The sequence below is a fragment of the Choloepus didactylus genome, chromosome 18 (genome assembly GCF_015220235.1).
Source record: "Choloepus didactylus isolate mChoDid1 chromosome 18, mChoDid1.pri, whole genome shotgun sequence".
Lineage (NCBI taxonomy): Eukaryota > Metazoa > Chordata > Mammalia > Pilosa > Megalonychidae > Choloepus > Choloepus didactylus.
The window spans coordinates 52,356,238-52,380,852 of NC_051324.1; the positions used below are offsets into that span (position 1 = coordinate 52,356,238).

The 24,615-nt window shown below is 44.3% G+C and overlaps 1 protein-coding gene and 1 pseudogene across 1 annotated transcript; one reads left to right on the forward strand and one right to left on the reverse strand.

The window, feature by feature from the left end:
* The first annotated feature begins 797 nt into the window (after nt 1-797).
* Nucleotides 798-13,318, forward strand: LOC119514156 (annotated as a pseudogene).
* Nucleotides 13,319-15,214: 1,896 nt separating this feature from the next.
* LOC119514174 (small membrane A-kinase anchor protein-like) lies at nt 15,215-16,067 on the reverse strand. Its single transcript, XM_037809816.1, has one exon. It carries the CDS (start codon nt 15,761-15,763, stop codon nt 15,479-15,481), a length of 285 nt encoding a protein of 94 aa, XP_037665744.1. The 5' UTR covers nt 15,764-16,067; the 3' UTR covers nt 15,215-15,478.
* Nucleotides 16,068-24,615: the final 8,548 nt, after the last annotated feature.

Sequence of the window (24,615 nt, forward strand, 5' to 3'; positions counted from 1 at the left end):
TGCCATTTTGAAACGCAACCTGGGAGCAAGCAGATGCCAGCCACATGCCTTCTGAGCTAACAGAGGTTTTCCAGACGCCAATGGCCATCCTCCATTGTAGGCACCTGATTGTTGATGCCTTACCTTGGACACTTTATGGCCTTCAGACTGTAACCTTGTACCCAAACAAACCCCCTTTTATAAAAGCCAAGCCATTTCTGGTGTTTTGCATTCTGGCAGCATTAGCAAACTGGAACAGAGGGAGAGCAAGGGAGAGTGGTGGGAGCAGAGCCTGGAGGAGGTTGCAAACTAGAGGAGGAAGGGGAGTGGGCCGATGAGATTCACTTGCAGACTTGTAGTCAGGAGAAAGCAGAGCATGAGTACGAGGACCATCCATATCTGCCTCCATCACTCAATTCTCCTTCCTCTAGCCTCCCACCAGCAGCATTATCTCCCAAACTGCCCCCTTCCCCCACTTCTTTGCCCAACCATGGCCCAGAGTGTGTTTGATTTGGAACAGGAGGACAGAGGTTACATTGGCCACTTAAAGTCCAGCTTCCTGGCTTGACCCCACCTTCTAAGCCTAGCCTGATCACTGGGCCCTCCAGACCCACCCACACCCACACCTTTGCCCTAGGCTGCTTTTGTTCAGCATTACCTATCATGGCCTTTGCTCAGTAGCACACCCAGAGACCAGTACCCTCTAACTGAGACAGAGAGACATCCCTAGACCCAGGTGCTGTCTGTTTATCTTTCTGTTTATCTCCAAATCGGCATTACAAATCAAGAACCTGAAGAAGACCCAAGAACTTCAAGCTATGGCTGTCTTCATTATTTTCTCCTTGTTTAGTGTTCTGGTGAAAGGCATGGGTAAAGGTGGGGTTGGGAGTGAGGAAGGGGTTGAGAGGGAAGGTAAACCTGGCCTGCCTCCCTGCTGCCCCTCTGTATCTCCCAATGCCCATCCCTGCACAAATCCTGGCCAGAGCCAGCTGTTTGCAGACCTGAGCCAAGAGGAACTGACAGCTGTGATGAGCTTTCTGACCCAGCAGCTGGGGCCAGGCCTGGTGGATGCAGTACAGGCCCGCCCCTCGGACAACTGTGTCTTCTCAGCGGAACTGCAGCTGCCCCCCAAGGCTGCAGCCCTGGCCCACCTGGACAGGGGAAGCCTCTTACCTGCCCGGGAGGCCCTGGCCATTGTCTTCTTTGGTGGACAACCCCAGCCCAACGTGAGCAAGCTGGTGGTGGGGCCATTGCCCTACCCATCTTACCTGCGGGATGTGACCTTGGAGCGCCATGAGGGCCCCTCTGCCCTATCACCGATGCCCTGTGCTGGAACGAGAGTACCTGGACATAGACCAGTTGATCTTCGACAGAGAGCTACCCCAGGCTGCTGGTCTCCACCACTGTTGCTTCTACAAACACAAAGAACAGAACTTGGTGACAATTTACACAGTCCCCTGTGGTCTGCAACCGGGGGACCGAGCCACTTGGTTTGGCCTCTACTACAGCATCTCAGGGCTGGGATTTACCTCCACCTTGTGGGGTTGGAGCTGCTGGTAGACCACAAGGCTCTGGACCCTGCCCACTGGACCATTCAGAAGGTGTTATATCACCTTTGAGGTAACACTACTTAGAGATTCCCCCCAGCTGAACGAGCATTTGAGGCTAACCCGGTGGACGTTGTGCTGGTCCCAGACAATGGCACAGGTCAGTCCTGGTCCCTGAAGTCCCAGGTGCCCCTGGGTCTGGCTCCCCCTCTGCAGTTCTATCCCCAGGGTCCCTGCTTCAGTGTGCAAGGGAGTTGATTGGCCTCCTCATTTTTGGACTTTCTCCTTTGGCCTAGGGGTTTCAGTGGCCCAAGGATCTTTACGTCTGCCTCCAAGGGGAGAGGGTAGCCTATGAAGTCAGTGTCCAGGAAGCCTTGACTATCTGCAGTGGCAATTCTCCTACTGTCTGAAGCCACTACACAGATGGTGTCTTTAACTTGGGCCACTTCTCACCTCTGACCCATGGAGTGGACTCCCCCGATCTGGCCACCTATGTGGACTAGTATTTCCTTCTGGAGTCCCAGGCCCCCAAGACATTAAAAGTGATGCCTTTTGTGTGTTTGAACAGAACCAGGGCCTCCCCCTGTGACAGCACCATTCGGAGTTCTACTCCTATTACTTTGGGGGCCTTGCAGAGATAGTGCTGATCTTCAAATCTGTTTCTACCCTGCTCATATCTCATGACTATGTGTGGGATATGATCTTCCACCCCAAGGGGGCCATAGAAGTCAGATTTCATGCCACAGGCTACATCAGCTCAGTGTTCCTCTTTGGTGCGTCTCGAAGGTAAAGGAACCAGGTTGGGGAGCACACGCTGGACACTGTCCACACCCACAGAGCCCACTTCAAGGAGGATCTGGATGTAGCAGGTTAGACATCCTAGTTGGCACAAACATGCTGGAAGAGGGGACTGAAGTCTACATGCCTAAATTTTAAAGTGTTCATTGAAAAATTTTTTAATGTAAATTATATGAAGTAAGTGTGAGTCATCCTCAGAGGTTTTTACTATTAGCACATTGGTGTTCTTTCATATGTAAAATTTTTTTTCCGTACTCTTTCCACATAGAATATCATGTCATTTGCGAATAGGGACAGTTTTACTTCTTCCTTTTAAATTTAAATTTCCTTCCTTCCTTCCTTCCTTCCTTCCTCTTTCTCTCTCTTTCTTTCTGTATTAGTTAGGTTCTCTAGGGAAACAGAATCAACAAAAGATATCTAAAAATATAAAATTTATAAAAGTGTCTCATGCAACTGTGGGTATGCACGAGTCCAAATTCCATAGGGCAGGCAGCAAACTGCAACTCCAATGAAGATGTTAGATGAACTCCTCAGGCAATGAACTGACAACTTTGATGAACTCCTCAGGAAATGCTTCGCTGGTCAGCAGAAGAAGTGGAGGTCCTCTATCTGTCTCGCTTAAAAGTCTTCCACTGATTGGATTAAATCCAGCTGACTACATTCTCTCATTGTGGAAGACATGCCCTTTATTGACGTCATCAGTCATAGCTGCAGCCAACTGACTGATGCTTTAATAAACCAGCCTGTTGGTTTGTTGCAGCCACAAACGTCCTCACAGCAACGGTTAGGCCAGTGCTTGCTTGACCAGACACCTGGGTACCATCACCTGGCCAAGTTGACACATGAACCTAACCATCAAACTTTCTTTCTTTCTTTCTTTCTCAGTTCTGGCAAGAAAATCCAGCTGGATGTTGAACAGGTGGCAAAAGTAGGCATCCTTGTCTTGTTCCAGATCTTGGGGGAAAGGCTTTCAGTCCTTCACCAATGAGTATGATGTTAGCTGTGGGCTTTCATATATGTCCTTTATCATTGTTGAAGAAATTCCTTTCTATTCCTAAGTTTATTGAGTGTTTTTATAATGAAAGGGTGGTGGATTTTGTCAAGTACTTTTTCTTCATCAATTGAGATGCTCATATGGTTTTTCTCCTTTGTTCCATTAATTAGTGCATTACATTGACTTTTTAATTTAATTTTGTTTTTTTAATTCATTTTATTGAGATATATTCACATATCATACAATCATCCATGGTGTACAATCAACTGTTTACAGTACCATCATATAGTTGTGCATTCATCAGCACAATCAATTTTTGAACATTTTCATTACTCCAAAAAGAATGAAAATAAGAATTAAAAAGAAAAGTAGAAAAGAACACCCAAATCATTCCAAAACCCCCATCCCACCCTATTTTTCATTTTTCTACTTATTTGTCCATACACTGGATAAAGGGAGTGTGAGCCACAAGATTTTCACAATCACACAGTCATACCATGTAAGCTACATAGTTTTGCTATCATCTTCAAGAATCAAGACTACTGGGTTGCAGTTCAACATTCTCAGGTATTTCCTTCTAGCTATTCCAATACACTAAAAACTAAAAAGGAATATCTATATAGAGCATAAGAATGCCCTCCAGAATGACTTTTCAACTCCATTTGAAGTCTCTAAGCCACTGAAACTTTGTTTCATTTTGCTTCCTCCTTTTGGTCAAGATTTTTCCAATCCCGTGATGCCAGGTCCAGGCTCATCCCCAAGAGTCATGTCCTGCATTGCCAGGGAGATTTACACCCCTGGGAGTCATGTCCCATGTAGCGGGGAGAGCAGTGAGTTTACCAGCTGAGTGGGCTTAGAGAGAGACACGCCACATGTGAGCAACAGAGAAGTTCTCTGGGGGAGACTCTTAGGCACAATTATAAGTAGGCTTAGCCTCTCCTTTGCAGTAACAAGCTTCATAAGGGCAAGCTCCAAGATTGTGGGCTCGTCCTACTAAATGGTTAGTCCTCAAAGTTTGTGAGATTATCAGTAATTACCCTGGTGGGGACGTCCAACATTTCCGCATTTTATTCCAGTTCCTTAGGGGGCAAATATATTTTTATTGTCTGCCCAAATGACTTTGGAATGTATTGGTATTTCACACTCACCTGTATAAACCTACCAGATCTCACTTCCTTTTCAAACATTGGCTGACTTTTGTATCTTAAACCACCATTGCATTCCTGGGATAAATCCACTTGGTCATAGTGTATAATCCTTTTGACATGCTGCTGGATTCAGTTTCTAGTATTTTGTGAAGATTATTTTATCTATATTCATAAGGGATAGTGGTCTGCAGTTTTCTTTTCTGGCAGTATCTTTATCTGGCTTTGGTATACTAGGGTGATACCTCATAGAATGAGTTAGGAGGTGACAATTTGACTACTGTGTGTCTGGCCATGGTTCTCTTTGGGTTTATCCTGTTTGAGGTTCTTTGGGATTCTTGAATGTGTATATTCTTGTCTTTTATTGAATTTGGGAAGTTTTGTGTCATTATTTCTTTGGATATTCTCTCTGCCCCTTTCTCTCTTTCTTTTCCTTCTGGGACTTTCATATGTGTATATTGGTATGCTTTATGGTATCCCCCAGGTCTCTTAGTCTCTGTTCACTTTTTTCATTCTTTTTTCTTTCTATTTCTTAGCCAAATTATTTCAACTGTCTTGTCTTTGTGTTCACTGATTCTTTCTTCTCCCAGCAACAATCTGCTGTTGAGACCCTCTAGAGAATTTTTCATTTCAGTTATTGTGATCTTCAACTCCAATATTTCTGTTGTATTTTCTTTCATTTTATTAAGATTCTCATATTGTTCAGTCATTGTTTTCCTATCTTTTAGTTCTTTCTCCATGTTTCCTTTTATCTCCTTGAGCATATTGAGGATCACTTTTTTGAAAGTCTTTGTCTGGTGTATCCAAAGACTGATCTTCTCCATTGATGGTTTCTAGATTTTTATCTTGTTCCTTTGGATGGGCCATCATTTCCTGTTTCTCTGTTTTGTAATCTTTTGTTGCATACTGCACATTTTAATATTTTACAGCATTAATTATGGGATTTAGTCCCTGAGGTTTTGGTTCCTTAAGTTTGTATCCAGCTAGTGATATGACAAAGATTTCCTTGAGTGCAGTAAGCTAACAAAAACAAATGAACCAATGCATTCTTTGCAAATTGGTTTGTGTTGGCCGGTGCTTTCCTTCAGAATTTAGCCCTCCTATCAGGATTGGCCCAAGGCAAATGCAAAGTGCAGGGACCTTTCTGTCTGTCTTGAGCCTGGGGCTTGTCCTGTGCTTGTGATCTCTTGTGGCCCCTCAACTCCCTATGAAATAGTCTCCCCATGCCCAGGCCCTCTATTGTAGTTCTTAAAGCAGGTAATCCTTTGCCCCAAGCAGCTTTGACTTAATTTTCCTTATACTGCTTTAGCTGTCAGCAAGTTGCTTCTGCCTGCAGGACTAGTTCTGGGAGAGTGAGCCAGAGAGAGTTTCCTCGTTCAGTTTTTCAGGCTGCTACTCAAAAGACTGGCACTGACATACAGGCACCCCAGTATGTGCATAGGGGTTACTCCGCTCCCTCTGGAACAGGGCCTGGGACCCATGGCTGGTGTTGGGGAGGGTGTGTGCAAGGGGCCAGGAAGGGCACCATAAGCTTGTATAGTTTTTTTTAATACATTTTTTATTATGAAATTTAACATATATACATAACAGTGATAACTTACAAAGTACGATTTAACAAGTAGTTAGAGAACAAATTTCAAAGAATGTTATGGGTTGTAGTACCACAATTTCAGTTATTTCCTTATTGTGAAATATCATATATATACAAAAAGGTGCTAACTTTCCACATAAGCATTTAACAGTGAATCTGTTTAAATTTCTTCCAGTGGACAGAGAGCTTCTGTGTTAATATATTTTTAATCATTTTTTATTGTGGAATATAAAATATATATACATAGAAGTGATAACTTGTCATGTGAAATTTAACAAGTAGTTAGAAAACAAATTTCAAAGAATATTTATAGGTTACAGTTCCACAGTTTCAGTTATTTCCTTACTGTGAAATATAAATACAAAAAGGTAATATCTTTCAAAGTATGATTTAACAAATAGTTATATAGGAAATTTCCAAAGTTGTTATGTTACAGTACCATAGTTTCAGTTATTTCCTTATTGTGAAATATAACATATATACAGAAAGGTGATAGCTTTCAAATTACAATTTAATTAGTAGCTATAGAACAAATTTTAAAGAATGCTATGGGTTACTGTTCCACCATTTCAATTCTTTCCTACTAGCTTTCCTAATACCCTAGCAACTAAGGAAAAGAAAATCATATAGAGATTCAGTATTCATAATCCTTTTTTAAACTCCATCCCATCTGTTTCTACCCTTTTCTCCAGTCCAAACACCCTCCTGATCCCCAGGGATGTCCAGGCAGCAACCACCCCAACCCACCCATGTTGAAAAGGGATGCCAACTCGATGAGAAAAGGGGATACATCCAGTTGATGTTCTCAAAGAGGCCACCACCCCTGGGTCCCAGGACCCAGCCAGCACAGGAGTTCTCCGAAGGATCCAAACCTCCAAAGAACAAACCCACTGAGTGAAATCTTTATAGGGTCTCAGATAGGGATCTGGGTATTCTTTAAGGTTTGGGGGGGGGGAGGGGCTACTGTTGACTAGGGCTTATCAAATTGTCTTTTTTCATATCTAGGTGAAGCTTGCATAGCAGTTACCTCCAGGTTAGCCTCTTGACTCTATTTGAATTCTCTTATCCACAGAGACCTTATTTTGTTGCCTTTCTTTTCCCCCTTATGGTCAAAAAGGCATTCTTAATCTCTCATCCTGGAATCTATGTCGCACATTGCCAGGAAGACTCATTCATCTGGGGGGGTCCTGTCTCACATTGAGGGGAGGGTGATGAATTTATTTGCACAGTTAGGCTTAGAGAGAGAAAGTCCACATTTGAGCAACAAAAGAGGTTCTCTGGAGATGACTTCTAGGCATAATTATAGGTGGGCTTGTTAAGTTTCATCTGAACAAGCCTCAAGATCAAGGGCTTGACTTATAAAGTAGGGGGTTCCTAAGTTCACATGGCATATGTTATGTCCACAATAACCCATCCATATCTCACATTATCACCACTCTCCATTTTAAACAATTCTCATGACCCAAAATACCTCGTAGCTCTTGTCAGCCCTTAATTATTTGTCCCTAGTATTTGTGTAGTACTAGTATGGTATTCCTATTAATTATAGTCCCTAGTATGCAATAGGTAAATTTTTCCCATATACCCTTCTGTTGTCAACTCTCTGTGCTAATGTCCTATAGTTTTTAAAGCTGTGTTTTGTTGGTCCAGCACTTACCTAGTTACTGCAACCCTTGAACTGTTTTCTGGAGTTTTGAGGAGCATCTTACACCACCATCTTGGTCCTCTTTCTTTCTAGCTGGTGGGTCATAAGCTTTTTATTCTCTCTAGTGCCAGGAATCCCTCCTCTCTTATCAAATAAGCAGTACTTCTTAAGTTTCAATCTAAGTATATCTTTCCAGGTCACTGATTCATGTGCCTTTCAGTCACTTGGAAACCCCTTAGCCAATGTAATTTAAAACAGGCCTTCAAGGATTAAAATTTATTATACAAGATGTAATCAGTGAATTATATCCACTGTTTTTCCATTTAACAGCCTAATTTGGTCTTTTCTCAAGCCTGGAAAAAATAAATGATGCCTCAATGTGATTACAACACCTTAATGCTGTGGTCAAATCCATTAAAACCCCCATGCTCAATAGCTGATATTATTGAAATTACTGACTCCAGCCAATCAGCAACCTGCAAGTATTTTGCTATTATAGATTTGGCTAATATGTTCTGTTCCATGTCTATTCCAAAAGCCTCTCAGCTATAGTTTGCCTTCACCTCCAAAGGAACACAATAAACCTTTATCAGGATACCCATTGGATATCTCAGCAGCCTTGCCATCACACACAATACTTTCAAGCAAAGTCTTAACTGCATCCACCTTTCTCCAGCAGTACGGGTATGCCATTACATTGATGACATCCTCCTCCAAGGAGATTCATTTGACACACTCATTCAGGATATACCAATACTCACAAAGAAACTCACAAAAGGGGAAGGGCCATTGCCACACACATAGTGCAAGGCCCCACCACCTCTGTCAAATTTCTGAAAATTATTTTGTGAATTGAGGGCTACTGCTTCCCTGACAATGTTAAGAAACAGCAATTGAACCTTTCAGCACCGTCAATGTTAATAGCAGCCCAACATCTTTTAGGTCTTTTGGGTTCTGGAAGCAACATTTTCCTTGTTTACAAATTTAGCTTAATCTTACTGGTGTTGCCACTTGCAAAATCAGTCTACCTCGAATGTGGCCCCATTCAACAAAAGGCTCTATCGGTACTCTTGTTACTGAACAAGAGCAGGGGGTTCTCTGCCCACGGTGTGCAAATGACCAATCCCTGAGAAACCAGGGTTTCAAAGAGAGAAAGAGTTTACTGCTAAACATGAAGCAGTAGATCAGATGGCCTATTGGCCTAAAACTTTGTCTCCCCGAGTCTAAGGAGTTTAGGATTTTTTATGGATTCAAACAAGGGAAGGTGTAATATTGCTGTTATAGTAGCAAGTATAAACAAGGGTGAGGACTAGGCTGAAATAACCATTACAATAGTAAGTATAAATAAGGTCTGGGACTAGTTTGGGAAATTTCAGTAATTTCAGCTATTAAATTTTGGCTATTCTACAATATACTAGAAAGTTAAAAGAGCAACTATGTAATGATTCAGCAATCATAAATCATTTGTTAATTCTTAACTCTCTATTTCAACTCCTCCCTCTTGTTTGTCCATTTCCTTAATCTTGAGGGATATCTGGGTGACCACCATTCTAACTTCTTCATGCTGAAAAGGGGTATCAATATTATGGGGTAGGGGAATGAAACTAGTTGTCATTCTTGGAGAGACTGGCGTAGAAACAATCCAGAGGCTTTAAGTCTCTGAAAAATAAATTAGTAAGTAAATTGAATATTATAAGTTTAAATAAAAAGAGTAGAAGGATTTTAATCAGGTGATTTATAACTGTGTTACACTGGGGAAATAACTTTACAGATTATAGATAGAACCTGGGATATTCCTTAGGGTTTTCAGGAATACTGTTGGCAATTTCTGGCTAAGAGTTGCATGAAAGTAACCTCTGGAATGACCTTCCAACTCTATTTGAAATCTCTTAGCCATTGAAACTTTATTTTATTTCTTTTCTCCCTTTTGATCATGGATTTACTGCTGATGCCATGGTGTTGGGGAGGTAACACCAGGAAGTCATATCCCATGGTGCCAGGGGAACTTACACTCCTGGAAGTCATTTCCCATGTAGGGGGGATGTTAGTAAATTTCTTTGCAGTTTGCCTTAGAAGAGACCTCATCTCAGCAACAAAAGAGGTTTTTAGAGGGTGACTCTTAGGCATTAATTAGAATAATTAGGCTTAGCTTCACCATTACAGAAATAAGTTTCATAAGGGCAAACCTCAAGATTGAGGGCTTGGCTTATTAAATTAGGTGCCCTAATTTCTTGAGAGAATAGTAGGAATTACCCAGGTGGGGAAGTTTAATAGTTCCATGCCTTCTTTCCCCAGTCCCTTGGGGAACCTTGCAAATACTTTTTCATTTATTTATGTATTCATTTATTTATTTATAACTATATGAACCCATGGATATATATTTTATTCTAAGCATTATAACCCAGTACTATAATTATTTATGTTGTCCCTTAAAGTACTCCAGCTTTGGTCATTAGGAGCTCCTCCAGGTGGGCTTCTGTGTCCTATTGACATGCTCCCATCCCTCTTTGGGCACTTCCTGACTTTCTGGAAATATAAGATGTTCCAATTTCGTCTTCTATTTTCTCTACTCCAGTCCTGCAATCAACCACTTCCCCAAGGAGCTCTGGTTTCTTTTGTTGGAGAATGGTATTTAGAAACCAATATCTGGGCACTAGATGTACTCATTATTCCTGAAATGTCCATGCTTTCAGGCCCTCTCAATGGATTGAACTAGAAAATGTAGGTATGTATTCTATCCAATACATACACACACATAGATTTTTATCTGTGTATCTAAATGATGACTTTTAAAGCTCTTGGAACATGCCTGACACATAATGAGCCCTTTAGAAATATTAGCTATTACTGTTGTTGTTATCATAATTATTATTATCCATGAGAGCCCACTTGTGTGGATGTACCAGAAAGAACTCTTAAGTCTTTAACTCTTAACTCTTAAGTTCCCTAAGCATGGGAACCTTGGGGTGTAGATTAGGTGCAGTGAATCTGCAAAAAAGAAATAGTGATTACCCTAATCAGTCTTTGATCTCTTCTGGTCCTTGGAATGTGTGAAAGAAGCTGCTGCCATGTTTTGATTTATTGCTCTTTTGGTTTCAGATTAAGTTGACTCCTAATATGGGACCTAGTTAGACTCTAATAAAACAATTAAAAACCCCAGAAGTTCAGGGAACATACTGTACCTTTGGCCCTGCTCCTATCTCCTTGCTGAGCCCCAAACTCCAGGAGATACCCAGCAGTACTGGGCCCAGGGTACGATTTTCCTTCATTTTGGCCCCCATGTCTGCTGTTCTCATCTTGTGGGATCACTCTCTGCTAGCTTCCTCTGTGTGCTGATGTGGGAGCAAAGTAGAGACAGGCTTCACCAGGATTCCCAGGACAGCCACAGTACTAACCATGTAACCTTGGTGACCAAACAAGGAATGTTATTTAAGTTCTCTAAGCCTCAGTTGTCCCATCTGTAAAATGGGGATGATTGTAGCTCCTCCTTCATAAGGTGGTTGTAAAAATAAAAGAGTGAGTATGTGTAAAGCAGTCAGCACATGGCCTGTGTAGAGCTCCTCCGGGTTCAGTAAATGCTAGCTACAGCTGGTACCATTATTTTCCTAATAGGGCTGTTCTGGCAATACTGTAGGGCCTCAGAACCCCTCTTCAGGTCAGAAGAACCCCACCCTGCTCCATCCTCGGGTAAGCTTTTCTCCCTTGCAACCCCTCATAGGGAGATGGCCAGTGGAAACACAGTCACCAGACATCTGGGATTATTACCAGAGATGACTTCAGGAGAAAACCCTTCCCCAAATCTCCAGATTGGGAATATTTGGGGGAGAGAGAAGGGAAGCAGGAGGCACACTCAGTTCTGTGCTTCTCTTTGCCCCTACCCTGAAACCAGGTGGGGGTGAGTCTGGAGAGAACAGGGCAGCTCTCTGACTGGCCCTTCCCCCAGGCAGGTCTGGAGAACTGGATCTGGGCTGAGCACATGGCCTTTGTCCCCTTGGCGGTGCCCTGGAGCCCTGAGCACCAGGTGCAGAGGCTGCGAGCGACCTGGAAGCAGCTGGAGATGGAAGGGCATACTGCCTTCCTCCTGGGAGATACCCCGTCTCACTACCTGTACCTGATCAGCAACCACAGCAACAAGTGGGGTCACCTGCGGGACTACCGCATCCAGACGCTCAGCTTGCTGGGGAGCCGCTGTCCCGGAACAGCCCCATGGAGAGAGCCTTCAGCTGGGGGAGGTGAGTGGGAAATGAGGGGATACAGGAGATGAGCTGTAAGAAGGCCTGCACATTTTGGGTCCCTAGGTTCCCCTCAACCCAGTGGGTGCATAAGCACACGCACCCTCCTTCTCACACATACACACATGCCAGTGGCCACAATTTTTGGGCACTCGAAGTGAATTTTACTGTATTGATAGATGAATGTAAAGATATATGTTGAAGCAAATATAGTAAAATGCTAATGGTAGAATCCAAGTTGTGGGTCTATGGGTGTTCACTTTACAATTTTTTCAACTTTTATGTATGTTTAAAATGTTCTTTATAAAGGTTGGGGGAGGGTGAAGAGTAAAGAGGGCCACAGATCTGAGGAAATACCCCTAAAATCCAGCCATCTGAGATACTGAAATTGACGTAGGTTGGGAAATTCAGGCCATATCTGTATATCTGGACCCAGGGCCTGGGATTGACACCAGGCTCTATTCTGGATGGGTGAGCAACGTTTCTCCCTGTAGTCAGAGTGATGGTCCCATTGACATTTGAGGTACAGGAGATTGAACAAATGCTGGAACTTTATGGTAGTATGTGTGTGTGTGTATGAGAGAGAGAGAGAGAGAGAGAGAGAGAGAGAGAACAAGAATGAGAACTAGACAGAGAATAAGAGGCTTGATACCCCCCAAGACTTTTGTCCTAATTTCCCCTTTGAGTTCTCTTTTCAGTCCAGCTTCAGGCAATAGGACAAGTTGATGACCTGGTGGGTCAAATCAAAATTTCCAGTAGGTACCAGCTGGCTGTGACCCAGCAGGAGGAGGAGGAGCCGAGTAGCACCAGGGTCTACAATTTTTGAATGACCGTTGGACACCAACTGTGGACTTCACTGACTTTGTCAACAATGAGACTATTTCAGGGCAGGTGGGGGTGAGAGGGGTGAGGCAAGGTGAACAAGGATGAGCCACTTCTCTCCCTCACAAGCCAGATTGATTGAGGGGTTTTAGAACCCACTAAGAAAGAAACATGATTTCCTATTTTTCCTGAGAAATTAAGAGCATGGGCTAGTAAGCCTAATCCATATATGCAAGGCTCCTGTGGGAGGCAGGCACAGCCTTAGCAAAGCCAGACCTCGTGACCCTCTTGCTTCTGCCCTACTAGGGCGTGGTGGCCTGGGTGACAGCTGGTTTCCTGCACATCCCACATGCAGAGGACATTCCCAACATGGTGTGAACTTCTTCCTCCGACCTTAGAACTTCTTTGATGAGGACCCCTCCTTCAATTCTGCTAACTCCATCTACTTCTGGGGGACCAGGACACTGGGGCCTCTGAGGTCAACCCCCTGGCCTGCCTCCCCCAGGCTGCTGCCTGTGCCCCCGACCTCCCTGGCTTCTCCCATGGGGGCTTCTCCCACAACTAGTTGGTCCCTGGGATGGAGAATGTGGCCAGAGACCCCAGGGCCAGGGCAGCTTCCCCTCTCTTGCCAGCTTCTCTCCTCTCCTTCATACCCTGACATCCCTTCTTCCTCTCCCCAAGGTCTTTCTCTTCCGTTGCCTTCCCTTGCACCCCCTCCCTGCCAAGGCATCCTGAGTCTGTGATGCCTCTGTGTTCTAGTTTGCTAATGCTGCTGGAATGCAAAACACCAGAGATGGATTGGCTTTTATAAAGGAAGGTTTATTTGGTTACACAGTTAGTCTTAAGGCCATAAAGTGTCCAAGGGAACACATCAGCAATCGGGTACCTTCACTGGAGGATGGCCAGTGGTGTCCGGAAAACCTCTGTTAGCTGGGAAGGCATGTGGCTGGTGTCTGCTCCCAAGTTCTGGTTTCAAAATAGCTTTCTCCCAGGATGTTCCTCTCTAGGCTGCAGTTCCTCAAAAAATGTCACTCTTGGTTGCACTTGAGATATTTGTCTTCTCTTAGCTTCTCTGGAGCAAGAGTCTGCTTTCAATGGCCATCTTCAAACTGTCTCTCATCTGCAGGTCCTGTGCTTTCTTCAAAGTGTCCCTCTTGGCTGTAGCTCCTCTTCAAAATGTCACTCACAGCTGCACTGAGTTCCCTCTGCCCGTCAGCTCATTTATATAGCTCCACTGATCAAGGCCCACCCTTAATGGGTGGGGTCATGCCTCCATGGAAATATCTCATCAGAGTTATCACCTACAGTTGGGTGGGGCGCATCTCCATGGAAACACTCAAAGAATTCCCATCTAATCAGCACTAAAATGTCTGCCCCACAAGACTGCATCAAAGAATATGGCTTTTTCTGGGGGACACAATACATTCAAACTGGCACACTCTGACATGGGGGTGGAGGTGAGGTGAGTCATGACTCTGTTTTGTTGATCCCAGAGTCCAGAGAGGAGAGGATCCACCATCTGGAAGCCTGGAGTGATGACCAAGGTTTCCTTTGAAGACTCCTTCTTTTTTTCTAGCAGTTTTTTGCTCCTATTATTTTTCATTGAGATACAATTGACATACCATAAAATCCTCCTGCTTAAAGTGTACAGTTCAGTGGTGTTTAGTATATTCACAATGTTGTTCAACCATCACAATTATTTAGTTCTGGAATATTTCCTTCACCCCTAAAAAAAAGCCTCATGCCCATTAAGCAGTCACTCCCCATTCCACCTCCCCCAGCACCCAGAAACCACCAATCTACTTTCTGTCTCTGGATTTACCTATTTCGGACATTTCACAATGAAAGGAATCAAACAATATGTGGTCTTCGTGTCTGGCTTCTTTCACTTAGCATAATGTTTTCAAGGTTCATCCATGCATCAGAACTTCATTCCTTTTTTTGTTTTGTTTTGTTTTGTTTTGTTTTCAACGCGGATATAATGTCATGGCTTCTGTAAATCTTATCTTTTTAAGATGCCTTTAAACACAAAGTCTGAGTCATCCAATAACAGCTGTGGTTAGGGCCCTGAGGTTCAAGGTGGTAGTTATACTTTTCATTTACAAAAATAAGTATCTTATTAAGGAAAGGGTTTAAGATGGACCTCTTTTAAACAGGTTGCTTTCTAATGTTTGATCCTTTGTGTCAAGTGGGAGTCCTTTATACAAAAGACACACAGTGATTTTGACAAACAAGACCCACTGTTGATTATTATGGCTCGAGTGCCATTCTCTTGCCAAGGTAAGAGAATGTTTTGAAAAACGTCCTTTCCGCATCTTTAGCTATTTTGTATAAATTAATAGAAATTGCTGTTTTAAAGGAGTGCCTTTAAAATAACCATTTGGAACTTGGGAACACTTTTTATTCTTAATTTCTTTGGTGATGCCGCTAGTGCCTCAAGACAAAAGTGGTGTGACATACAGCTGATTACTGTGGTGTCAGAGAACTTCCATTCAGCCCTTTAAATTACTAAAATCTGAGACCAAGCAGACAGAAATTGCTATTAACATAAAGCTGCTTAAAACACATTAGAAATTTCTTAGGTATTTCTATACTAGTAAAGTTATCATAGACTTACATCCAGATGGAGTTATTTGTACTTATTCACATCAGTTTTTGTTTTTGTTTCATGTATTTAAACTAGCACCAACTATATCCACAGTTCAAGTGTCATTATCCTACAGCATCAGGGCCCCTCACTCTCAATGTATGGGATATCACAGTACTTGTTATTGCATGCCCACTGCTGCAGAGCATCATTCAAGATTTCCTGGGACAGGCGGTGTGCATATTCAAAAACTACAATATTGGGCACTGATGGTTCCTTCACTTCCTCTCTGACATTAACTGGAAAAGGTATCCTAGGCAGAAATCTCTCTTCTGGCATAAAGCTTTCTTCACTTGCATGTCGCTTCTCTGTGTCAATTGTGGTAGGAAATGGGAAAGTCTGCTTTGATTTCATGCAGCCCATGGTATAAAGAGCTTTAACTGAGTAGAGGAAACCAATAGTAAAGTCTACTTCAGGAGCATCTTTGGAAAACACGAAGAGTCCATCCACGCGATGTTGACCAGTAATTTCTTTCTCTAGGCCACGTCAGGAATCAATGCTCCCTTTCACTACTCTTCACATGCAGTGTTTATACAACACACCGCCGGGGCAGCTGCACTTCTCTCGCACATCCGGACAGCCTTGGGGGCCAAGGAAGCACCTGGCGATTGGCAGGCTGCATTCTCCGGGCCGGTCCCCGAAGCTCAGCTCCAGGGGACGGCGCTGCTCTGGGAGGGACCTAGCTGGCGTCAAGGCCGGGTAGGAGCTGAGGTCCTGCAGGGGCAAAGCGCCGCCTTCTCGCCAGCGCCCTGCCAAGTGCCAGCATTTGGAGGACAGGGCGTCCTTCGAACACGCTCGGGGCGCCTCCTCCCGCCGCCGCCGTGCCCGCCGCGCGGGATCGCGTCCCGCACCCGGTCGGCCAGGCCCCGCAGGTGGCAGCCGCGGGTCGCGCCCTCTTCATTCCTTTTTAAGACTGAATAACATTCCTTTGCACGGATAAACCACATTTTGTTTATCCATTCATCAGTTGATGGACATTTGGGGTTGTTTCTACTTTTAGGCTATTGTAAATAACACTGCTGTGAACATTCTTGCACAAGTTTTCATGTTTTCAGTTCTCTTGGGTATATACATTAGAGTAATATTGCTGGGTCATTATGGTAACTTGTGTTTACTCTTTTGAGGAAATGCCAGACTGTTTTTCAAAGCAGTTGCACCCTTTTACACTCCCATAAGCAATGTATTTCTCCACATCCTCACCAACATTTATTGTCCATCCTTTTGATTACAACCATCCTAGTGTGAAGAGATAGCTCATTGTGGTTTTGATTTGCATTTTCCTACTGACTAACGGTGTTGAACATCTTTTCACGTGCTTAGGCCATTTGTATATCTTTTCAGAGAAATATCTATTATTAATTGGATCACTTTTCTATTTATTGAAGAGTTGTAAGATTTCTTTATGTATTTTGGATACTGGTCCTTACCAGATATTGGGTTTGCAAATATTTTTTCCATCTCTGTGAGCTATCCTTTCACTTTCTTGATAGTGTCCTTTGAAACATAAAAGTTTTAAGTTTTGATGAAGTCCAATTTATCTGTTTCTTCTTTGGTTGCTTGTGCTTTAGGTGTCATATCTAAGAAATTATTGTCTAATCCAAGGTCATGAAGATTTATGCCTATGTTTCTTGTAAGAGTTTTATGGTTTTGATCCATTTTGAATTAATTTTGCACATGTTTTGTGTTATGTTTGAGGTATGGGTTCAACTTCATTCTTTTGCTTATGTATATCCAGTTGTTCTGGTACCATTTGTTGAAAAGACTATTCTTTCTCTATTGCATTGTCTTAGTACTCCCCCAATTCTAGTGAAATCTTCAGAAGCTCTCCTGGGCCATCCCAGCTCCTCCTGTACCCTGGGTCCTGAATATGAAGATGGGGCCTTTAGAGACCACCTTGTTCTCTCAAGCCCCAGGGTGGGGTCCTCACCTCGTGTCTCAAGTGTCAGGAAGATGCTCCTCTTCATCATTCCCTCTCACCCTCTCACAGTTCTCCTCCTTCCCTTCTTCTACTCCTACCCCTCCTCTTGCTCCTTCAGTTCCTACTATTTGTTGTTTCCTTCCCAGGTCCTGGGGGGATGTCCCTACTGCTTCAGGCCCTGCTTTCCCTGCCCCCTTGCCTCATTTCTCAATTCTGGTTTCTTCCCCTTCTCTGGGCTGTGGAAGTCTTGGAGATGTAGTTCTTGTTTTGAGTCTTATTTGAGAGACAGACGATCCTGGTCGTCTCCTTGTGGGAGACATATGTCTCTGTACAGCTTCCCTCATCGTGTCTCTCTGCCTCTCATTGTTTGCACAAAAATGTTCCTCCTGTCATCTTTTCATCTGTCTACACTGACCCAGTATTCCTCTTCTGAGTTCCTGCCATTTGTATGGACATGCGGAGGAGGTTTTTGAGAGAGGGAAGGATAGTCAAGAGACAGTTCAGGGGGTTCTGTGGGTGGAATAGTGAAGGGTCATCTGTTTCCAGGGCCATGAGTGACAGTGGCCTCCATGACTCTGCAGCAGCCGGCGTGGGTGCTCAGTGTGTCACCAAGAGTGGGACCAAAAAGCTGGAGCTCAGGCAACCAGGCCAGGTGCTGCCCAATCAGGGGCAGGCATGCAAATGACCCAATACCTCCCAGTCAGGGCAACAGCACCCAGGGACTCCCATCCCTGCTGCCCCTGGGGCTGGACTTCGGATGGGCATAAACAAGAACTGGGATATTTTCCAGGAAGGGGTTTGGGGCAGGAGTAAAGTGGGGAGGAGATAGGGCTCAAAGACCAAGTTTTCTCAGGTTTCTCCAGGCCAGACAAGCTTGTGTGAAATTAATATAGAATTAGATATAATATAGATAAGACATAGAAACTCTGCTTCTGTAGCTTGCCCATGTCTGTCATTGCCTCTTCTAGAAGAGGGGGCAGTTAGACTAGAAGGAGAGGTGGTTCCTTCCCCAGTGGGAGGCCCGGGCCACCCACCTAGCCCTAGGGGAGGGCACTGACTGGGGGAGTTCAAGGCACAAGAGGTTTGGTCCTACCAGATTGTGACCAGAAGGGAGATGGCAAACTGGGAGCTGAGGCAACAGGGAAGCCCTGTGGTTTCCCTAAGGCCTGCCTCAACTGGCTCAACAGGTGAACTGGCAAGGAACTCATTCTGAAAAAGAAATCTTCATGCAAAGAATAAAAACTGTGGGAGCCGCATTCACTGTGAATTTCAGCAGAATGTAGTGAAAAGTGCTGGAGTGGGGAAGGGGTTAAGACAGAGCTGGTTTTCTGGTGCTTCTTTCCAGTTTGCTTTTCAGCTCTCAGTGATTTCGCTTCTCTTTACCGCCTCAGCTCAAATAAATATCTTGTTTTGGTGTTCTTGTGTTTCCTTGTTTAAAGACATTCGGGCCATGAGAGATGGAAATGCCCTCAGTACAAACACTGTGGGGGAGCCGAGGATGCCTCTCTTGGCTGTCCCACCTCCTCTTCACCAGACGCAGGGATGGGGAGGGGGACCTGTGGCCCCAGGCTGAGGTCTGTGCGGGCTGCTGAGGCTCACCTGCTGACTGACCAGTGTGCTGTGGGCTCCCCACTCGGGGTCAGAGGCACAGCTCAAAGCTATGAGCAGATGCACAGGGAACTCTCTGTACAAGGAACCCTCAAGAAAAGACCCTGAGGCAGCTCAGTTGGAAGGTTCTTCCTCGAACAAGTCCTTTCAGCCCCAAGAAAGAAGCAACCAGACCCTGAGAATTGAAGGCCAGAGAGCACCAAAGGGTCAGAATTGCAAAGACCTGAGGGGAACCTGGAGAGTGGAAGGGAACCTTGGCAGTGAGGGCCTTCTGGGGACCCTTGGACCTACAGATCCACTGAAGGGGCCTCAGCAGCACACGTGCACACGCATGCACTACACACGCTGAATCAGCGTGAATTGCTAAAGGATCCCTTCTACTTTGCCCCGTGGTCTGGCCCCGCCCCCTAGCAGAGCCTGCCCTTGGGTCCCCACTTGGCCTGTGGCCTGCAGCTGACCCTGTTTGTTCCACTCCGGCTCTGCGGGCAGGTGTGGGCAGCTTTGTAGCCCTCTGCTGCCGCCTGACAGCTGGGTCCTGCAATGGAAACAGTCTCAGTTATCTGGCCAAGAAACTTGTGTGTGCTCTTCATTCAGCAAGTATTTTCAAGCCCTTGCCATGTGCTGAGCCCCTGTTAATTCTGCAGTAATAATCATTGTAATAAATCAAATTTCCTTCATAGGAACGTCATGGTGGAGTGAGGGGCATTCAGGTGAAGAGGCTATTTTGGACCCCATGCAGCTCCCCTGCCAGTCCCAAGAAGCCAATAAGTAGGCTTTGCATTTCATTAAACTGTCTTTCCTTGAGAAACAGAGATGGATAGAGGTCAACGTGGGGATGAGTTTGGGGAAAGGAGTGGGGATGGAGATGGGAGTCAGGACACGGTGAGGCAAGGGTAGGTATGGGGTGGAGAGGGGATTAGGGATGAGGTGGGGAGGGGTTGGGGTGGACACGGGAATGTGTGGGGATGGAAGTTAGGGTGGGGTGGGGTGAGGACGAGAGCAAGAAGGACTTGCAGCCCTCTGGCCTCTCCAGTCTACAACCCTACACTTCTTACCTCACCCCACCTATCTCGAAGCAAAGAAGACTTCATTCATTCATTCGTTCATCATTCATTCATTCATTCATTTATTTGGGTTTCTTCCTGAATGCCAGACTTGTGCTGGCACACAAAAATGAGTGTCACAGTATAATGGCCTTGAAGAGTTCAAAGTCTGGGCTGTGAGGAAGCCTCTCTGTGAGCAATTAAAATACACTAGGATAAGAGCTAAGACAGATGAAAGGAGCACAGAGTAAGGAGCCATCAATTGCCTGTAGGTGTCTGGGAAGGGCTTCGTAGAAGAGGTGATGATTATTCATGTGTATGTATGTGTTTTATTTTATTCATTTACTTATTTGAATATGTAATACATTTACATGTTCAAAATTCTAAAGGTACAAAAGGATGTGTGTCTAGTGATGGTTGCACAACTCTGAGAATATATTAACAACCATTCAATTGTATACTTTGACTAGGTGAATAATAGTGTGTGTGCATTATATTTCAATAAAGCTGTTTTTTTTTTAAGAGGACATGTCTCCATCCCACCCCTGTCCGCTGATCCCCAAGCTTGCCTCCCTGGAGTCAACCAATATTATGAGTTTCTTGTGTATCTTTTTGGCTGAGGGTAGGGAGTGACATTTGAAGTGGCAGATGAGTTGAATTTAGTCAAGTGGAGAATGGGGGGGAGCAGCCTGTCCCTGGTGGAGACATGAGGCATGAAGTCCTGTGGTTCTTGGTGCACCCAGGGAACAACCAGTGGTCTCATTGCTGGACGTGAGGTAAGGTGGCGGAATGACGGGAGGTGAAGTCAGAAGAGTTGAATGGGGTCAGGAGGACAAGAGCCTCAGATGACAGCAGAGCAGTCTGGACTTTATCCGTAAGCCAACCTTTAAGTTTCACAAATCACAATGTGACAATTATAACAGGAAAAAAAATTATCCCAAATCTCCCTCTAACATCCCCTGCTCTCCTTGCAGTCCTTGTCTCTATGCATACATAATTTTACCTGGTCAGGTAAGAATACACTTTTGTATTCTCCCTTTGCCATTTAACATTACTCATAACTATTTTATAGGTTGCCAAATGTACTGGTTTGGATGTATTATGCCCCCCAAAATGCCATGTTCTTTGATGCAATCTTGTGGGGGCAGATGTATTAGTGTTGATTAGATTGGAATCCTTTGATTGAGTGTTTCCATGGAGATGTGGCTCAACCAACTGTGAGTGAAACGTTTGATTGGCCATTTTGAAACACAGCCTGGGAGCAAGCGGACGCCAGCCATGTGCCTTCCGAGCTAACAGGTTTTCCGGACGCCAACGGCCATCCTTCAGTGAAGGTACCTGGATTGTTGATGCCTTACCTTGGACACCTTATGGTCTTCAGACTGAAACTTTGTGACCAAATAAACCCCTTAAAAACCCTTATAAAAGCCAACCCATTTCTGGTATTTTGCTTAACGGCAGCATTAGCAAACCGGAACACCACATAACACAAAAAGCCTGATTTAGAAGGATAAATGACATTCTGTCAAGTTGACAGTAAAGTAATCATTCACCATTGGGCAAGTAGGTTGGTTGCAATTTGTTAGCAAATAGAAGAATGACTCAATTGGATGTTGGCTTTGGACAAGGCTTTAACACTGCAGACTCACAGACTCAGAGCTAAAAGGGACTTCAGTGTTCATCTGGGTCCATCCTTAGGGCTTCTGCAGCCTTGAGTAAGCTCTTAACCCATCTGAAGCTGTTTCCATCTGGAAAATGGTAATAATGTGTCTGAATCACTTAAAATGCTTTTAGGGTTTGGTAGGTTTTTCTGACACTGGAAGGTCTTTCCCGAGCCCCACCTGCTATGTGTCAAAGGAACTATTTGAAGACATTGAAGCCCTATGTGCTTGCCACATCTTCGAGCCTAGGAAAATACCCCACCACCCTCTTGATCAAATAGCAAAAGAATGTCTGGGGTGGATGATTCTGGAGACTCAAAAAGGGGAATGTTTGGGGTTGTTTATGGCAATGCCAAGGCTTCCATTTCATTTTCTTTGACATCTGTGGGAGAATTTGCCCACTGATGTCTGTGCTGGATGCTAATGGGACAGTTAGTGCCAGACATGACAGTCAGAGCCCAAGAGAGATCCTGTTGGAACAAGAAACCCTCTCTGATGTCCTCTGGTCCTTGGAAGTGGGAGCCAACCCCAGGCCCTCCACCTGTTCCTTTTCTTCCTCTCCTAAGGCCTCTTCCTCGCCCAGACTATCTGGTTCCAGATGCCCTGTAGCTGCCACAGAGACCTCATAAAATGATGGGAAATAGTTCATAGTATTCTTAGTGGGGCTTGGCTCCTCAGACACCTTTCCACTGCCATGTCTCTTATACTCCTTGACCTTACAACCATAGGCCAGAATATGATGGAGTCATTAAAAAATTGATACCATGTTGTAAATATGTTAAGGAAATTCTTATATTTATGCATATTTCTGATCATTTTTTCAGGATAAATTCCTAGATGTGTAACTATTGGATCAATGCTTATAAAAATGTAAGTGATTCTTTTTCATATTGCCAACTGCATTCTAGAAAGATTTTACCTAAATATGTTGCTTAATACTGCCTTTTCACTATATCATTACCTAAATAATCATGTTTCATTTATAATAAAGAAGTGCACCCTAAAAAATAACAAGGGCCCTCTTTCTTGAGGCCTCAAGGAACGTAATGTCTCAGTCTCTCCAACTTCTTCCATTGAAATGGGAAAGCCAATATAGTGGAGAATTCTCTGGACTAGATGATTTCCAGATGTTATTATTCCTCAATTTACAGATAGGGAAACTAATATTTAGAGGAATTGGGTAATTTGCCCAAAGACACACCTGGCTGGTGAGCAGTGGGGCTGGGATTGAACCCAGGTCTTCCCGGGAGTCCACCTGCTGCCTTCTCCTGACCCACTGTTCTTCCTCCCTGCTCTTCTCATTGTCTGGTGGCACCACTTCAAGAATTAAATAATGTAATGTTTGAAAAACACTTGGCACCTAGTCCGTGTTAAGTGATCCCCTAAGAACAAAAGCAACGCTCAATGGACCAGAGCAGATATATGCAAATTTCCCTACAAGCAAAGGCACCCAACTTTAACTGTACATTGAAATCACCTGAGAAGTTTCTAAAACTCCAGCTACCCAGGCTGCACCTCAGATCAATAAGATCAAAATCTCTGGAATGAGCAACTTTTAAATTTCCCCGGTTGATTCTAATCTGTAGCTAAGGCTGCAGAAACCCAGGAGACAGTAGTTCAGCTCCCAAGCCTGCAAGTGGAGAGTGACCAGTCTAGGACCTATAAAGAATGTGTCCATCAGAAGTCATGGAAAGGAGCATTGCAGAGCTTTCCCTGGCAGTGACAATCCAGTCATGTCTGGAGCAGAAGGGACCCAGTCCAAGGCCAGGATATGTCCGGCCCTGGAGGCAGGTATGTCCCTACTAGCCACATGGATAGAGGCACCAAACTTTATCAAACTCTGAAGTCTCACAACCAACTGCTGGTTCTGATCCAGCTCAATAGGCCCAGCTTCCCACCGCATCATGACCATGGGAAGAAAATGGGCAAATCAGTTATAGTGCTTGTTGTAAATGAACTAATTAGTATTCTGATAACAATTGCCTTTGCTTTGATAGTTATTGTAAGTCAATAGTTTGGTCTTCAGGCATGATTGGTAAATCTAGATCTTTCTTGAAAGACAGATCCCCCTTGGTGAACTCATGAATCAGTTTTCTGTTTCAGGCCCCGCCCTTGGACTGTGGTGAATCTACCAAAAAACCATCCTGGGATAGTAGCCAAGAGGTGTCACGGAAGATGTCTTCTGACACACTAGCCTGGCCACGGACTTCACGGCTAACTTCCAGAGCAGACTCAACATAAGCAAATTCCCACCTTCATTCCCTCACCCTCCTGTTTGTTTTTTTCTTGGCCAATGTCTTATAAATCTTCATTGCTTCCCACTCTCTGCAGGGCATATCAGGTCACTTACAAACTGGGTCCAGACTACATTGCCATCCTCATGCCCTGCACTCCAGACACCCCAAACCATATGCCATTCCCCCAACAGGCCCTTCCCATGCACTAGTTCCTCTGCCCATGGGATCCTCTCTCTTTGGCACATGCCCCTCCACTTTCTCCTTTCTTCATCTGGTGGCTCTTATTCATCCCCTAAAACTCAATTCAAATATCATCCCTTCCACCATTCCCTGGACAAAATTAATTGCATTGTTCTCACTGCTCCCTTACTTACAAGGTAGGTTCACATACTGAACTCAGTCTACCCATGTCTCTCCCCTCACTCCCCATCATAGAACCTGAGCTCCCTGGGACAAGAACCAGTCCCAGTGGTCAGATGGCAGCATGATGTCAGGCCCATTATGGGTGCTTAAATAACTCTTTGTTGATATTTGAATAAACAATATAGCATAATGAGTGATTCTTTGTCTTTTTTAAATCCATTTCACATCCATTTTCTCATTGGATCACCTCTAAAGAGAAAATCTAAGGAATCCCAAAGATCCTGTATGAGAAATCACCCTGGCTCCACAGGCTAAGTCAGGACACACAGCCAAAGGGTGGTCCTAACCCCCTTCCAGATGAGACTTGTACCAGAACCAGCAACCC

What these genes read in the sequence shown, in the direction of transcription:
- LOC119514174 (XM_037809816.1), bottom strand. Translation starts at nt 15,763, where the DNA reads ATGGGCTGCATGAAATCAAAGCAGACTTTCCCATTTCCTACCACAATT.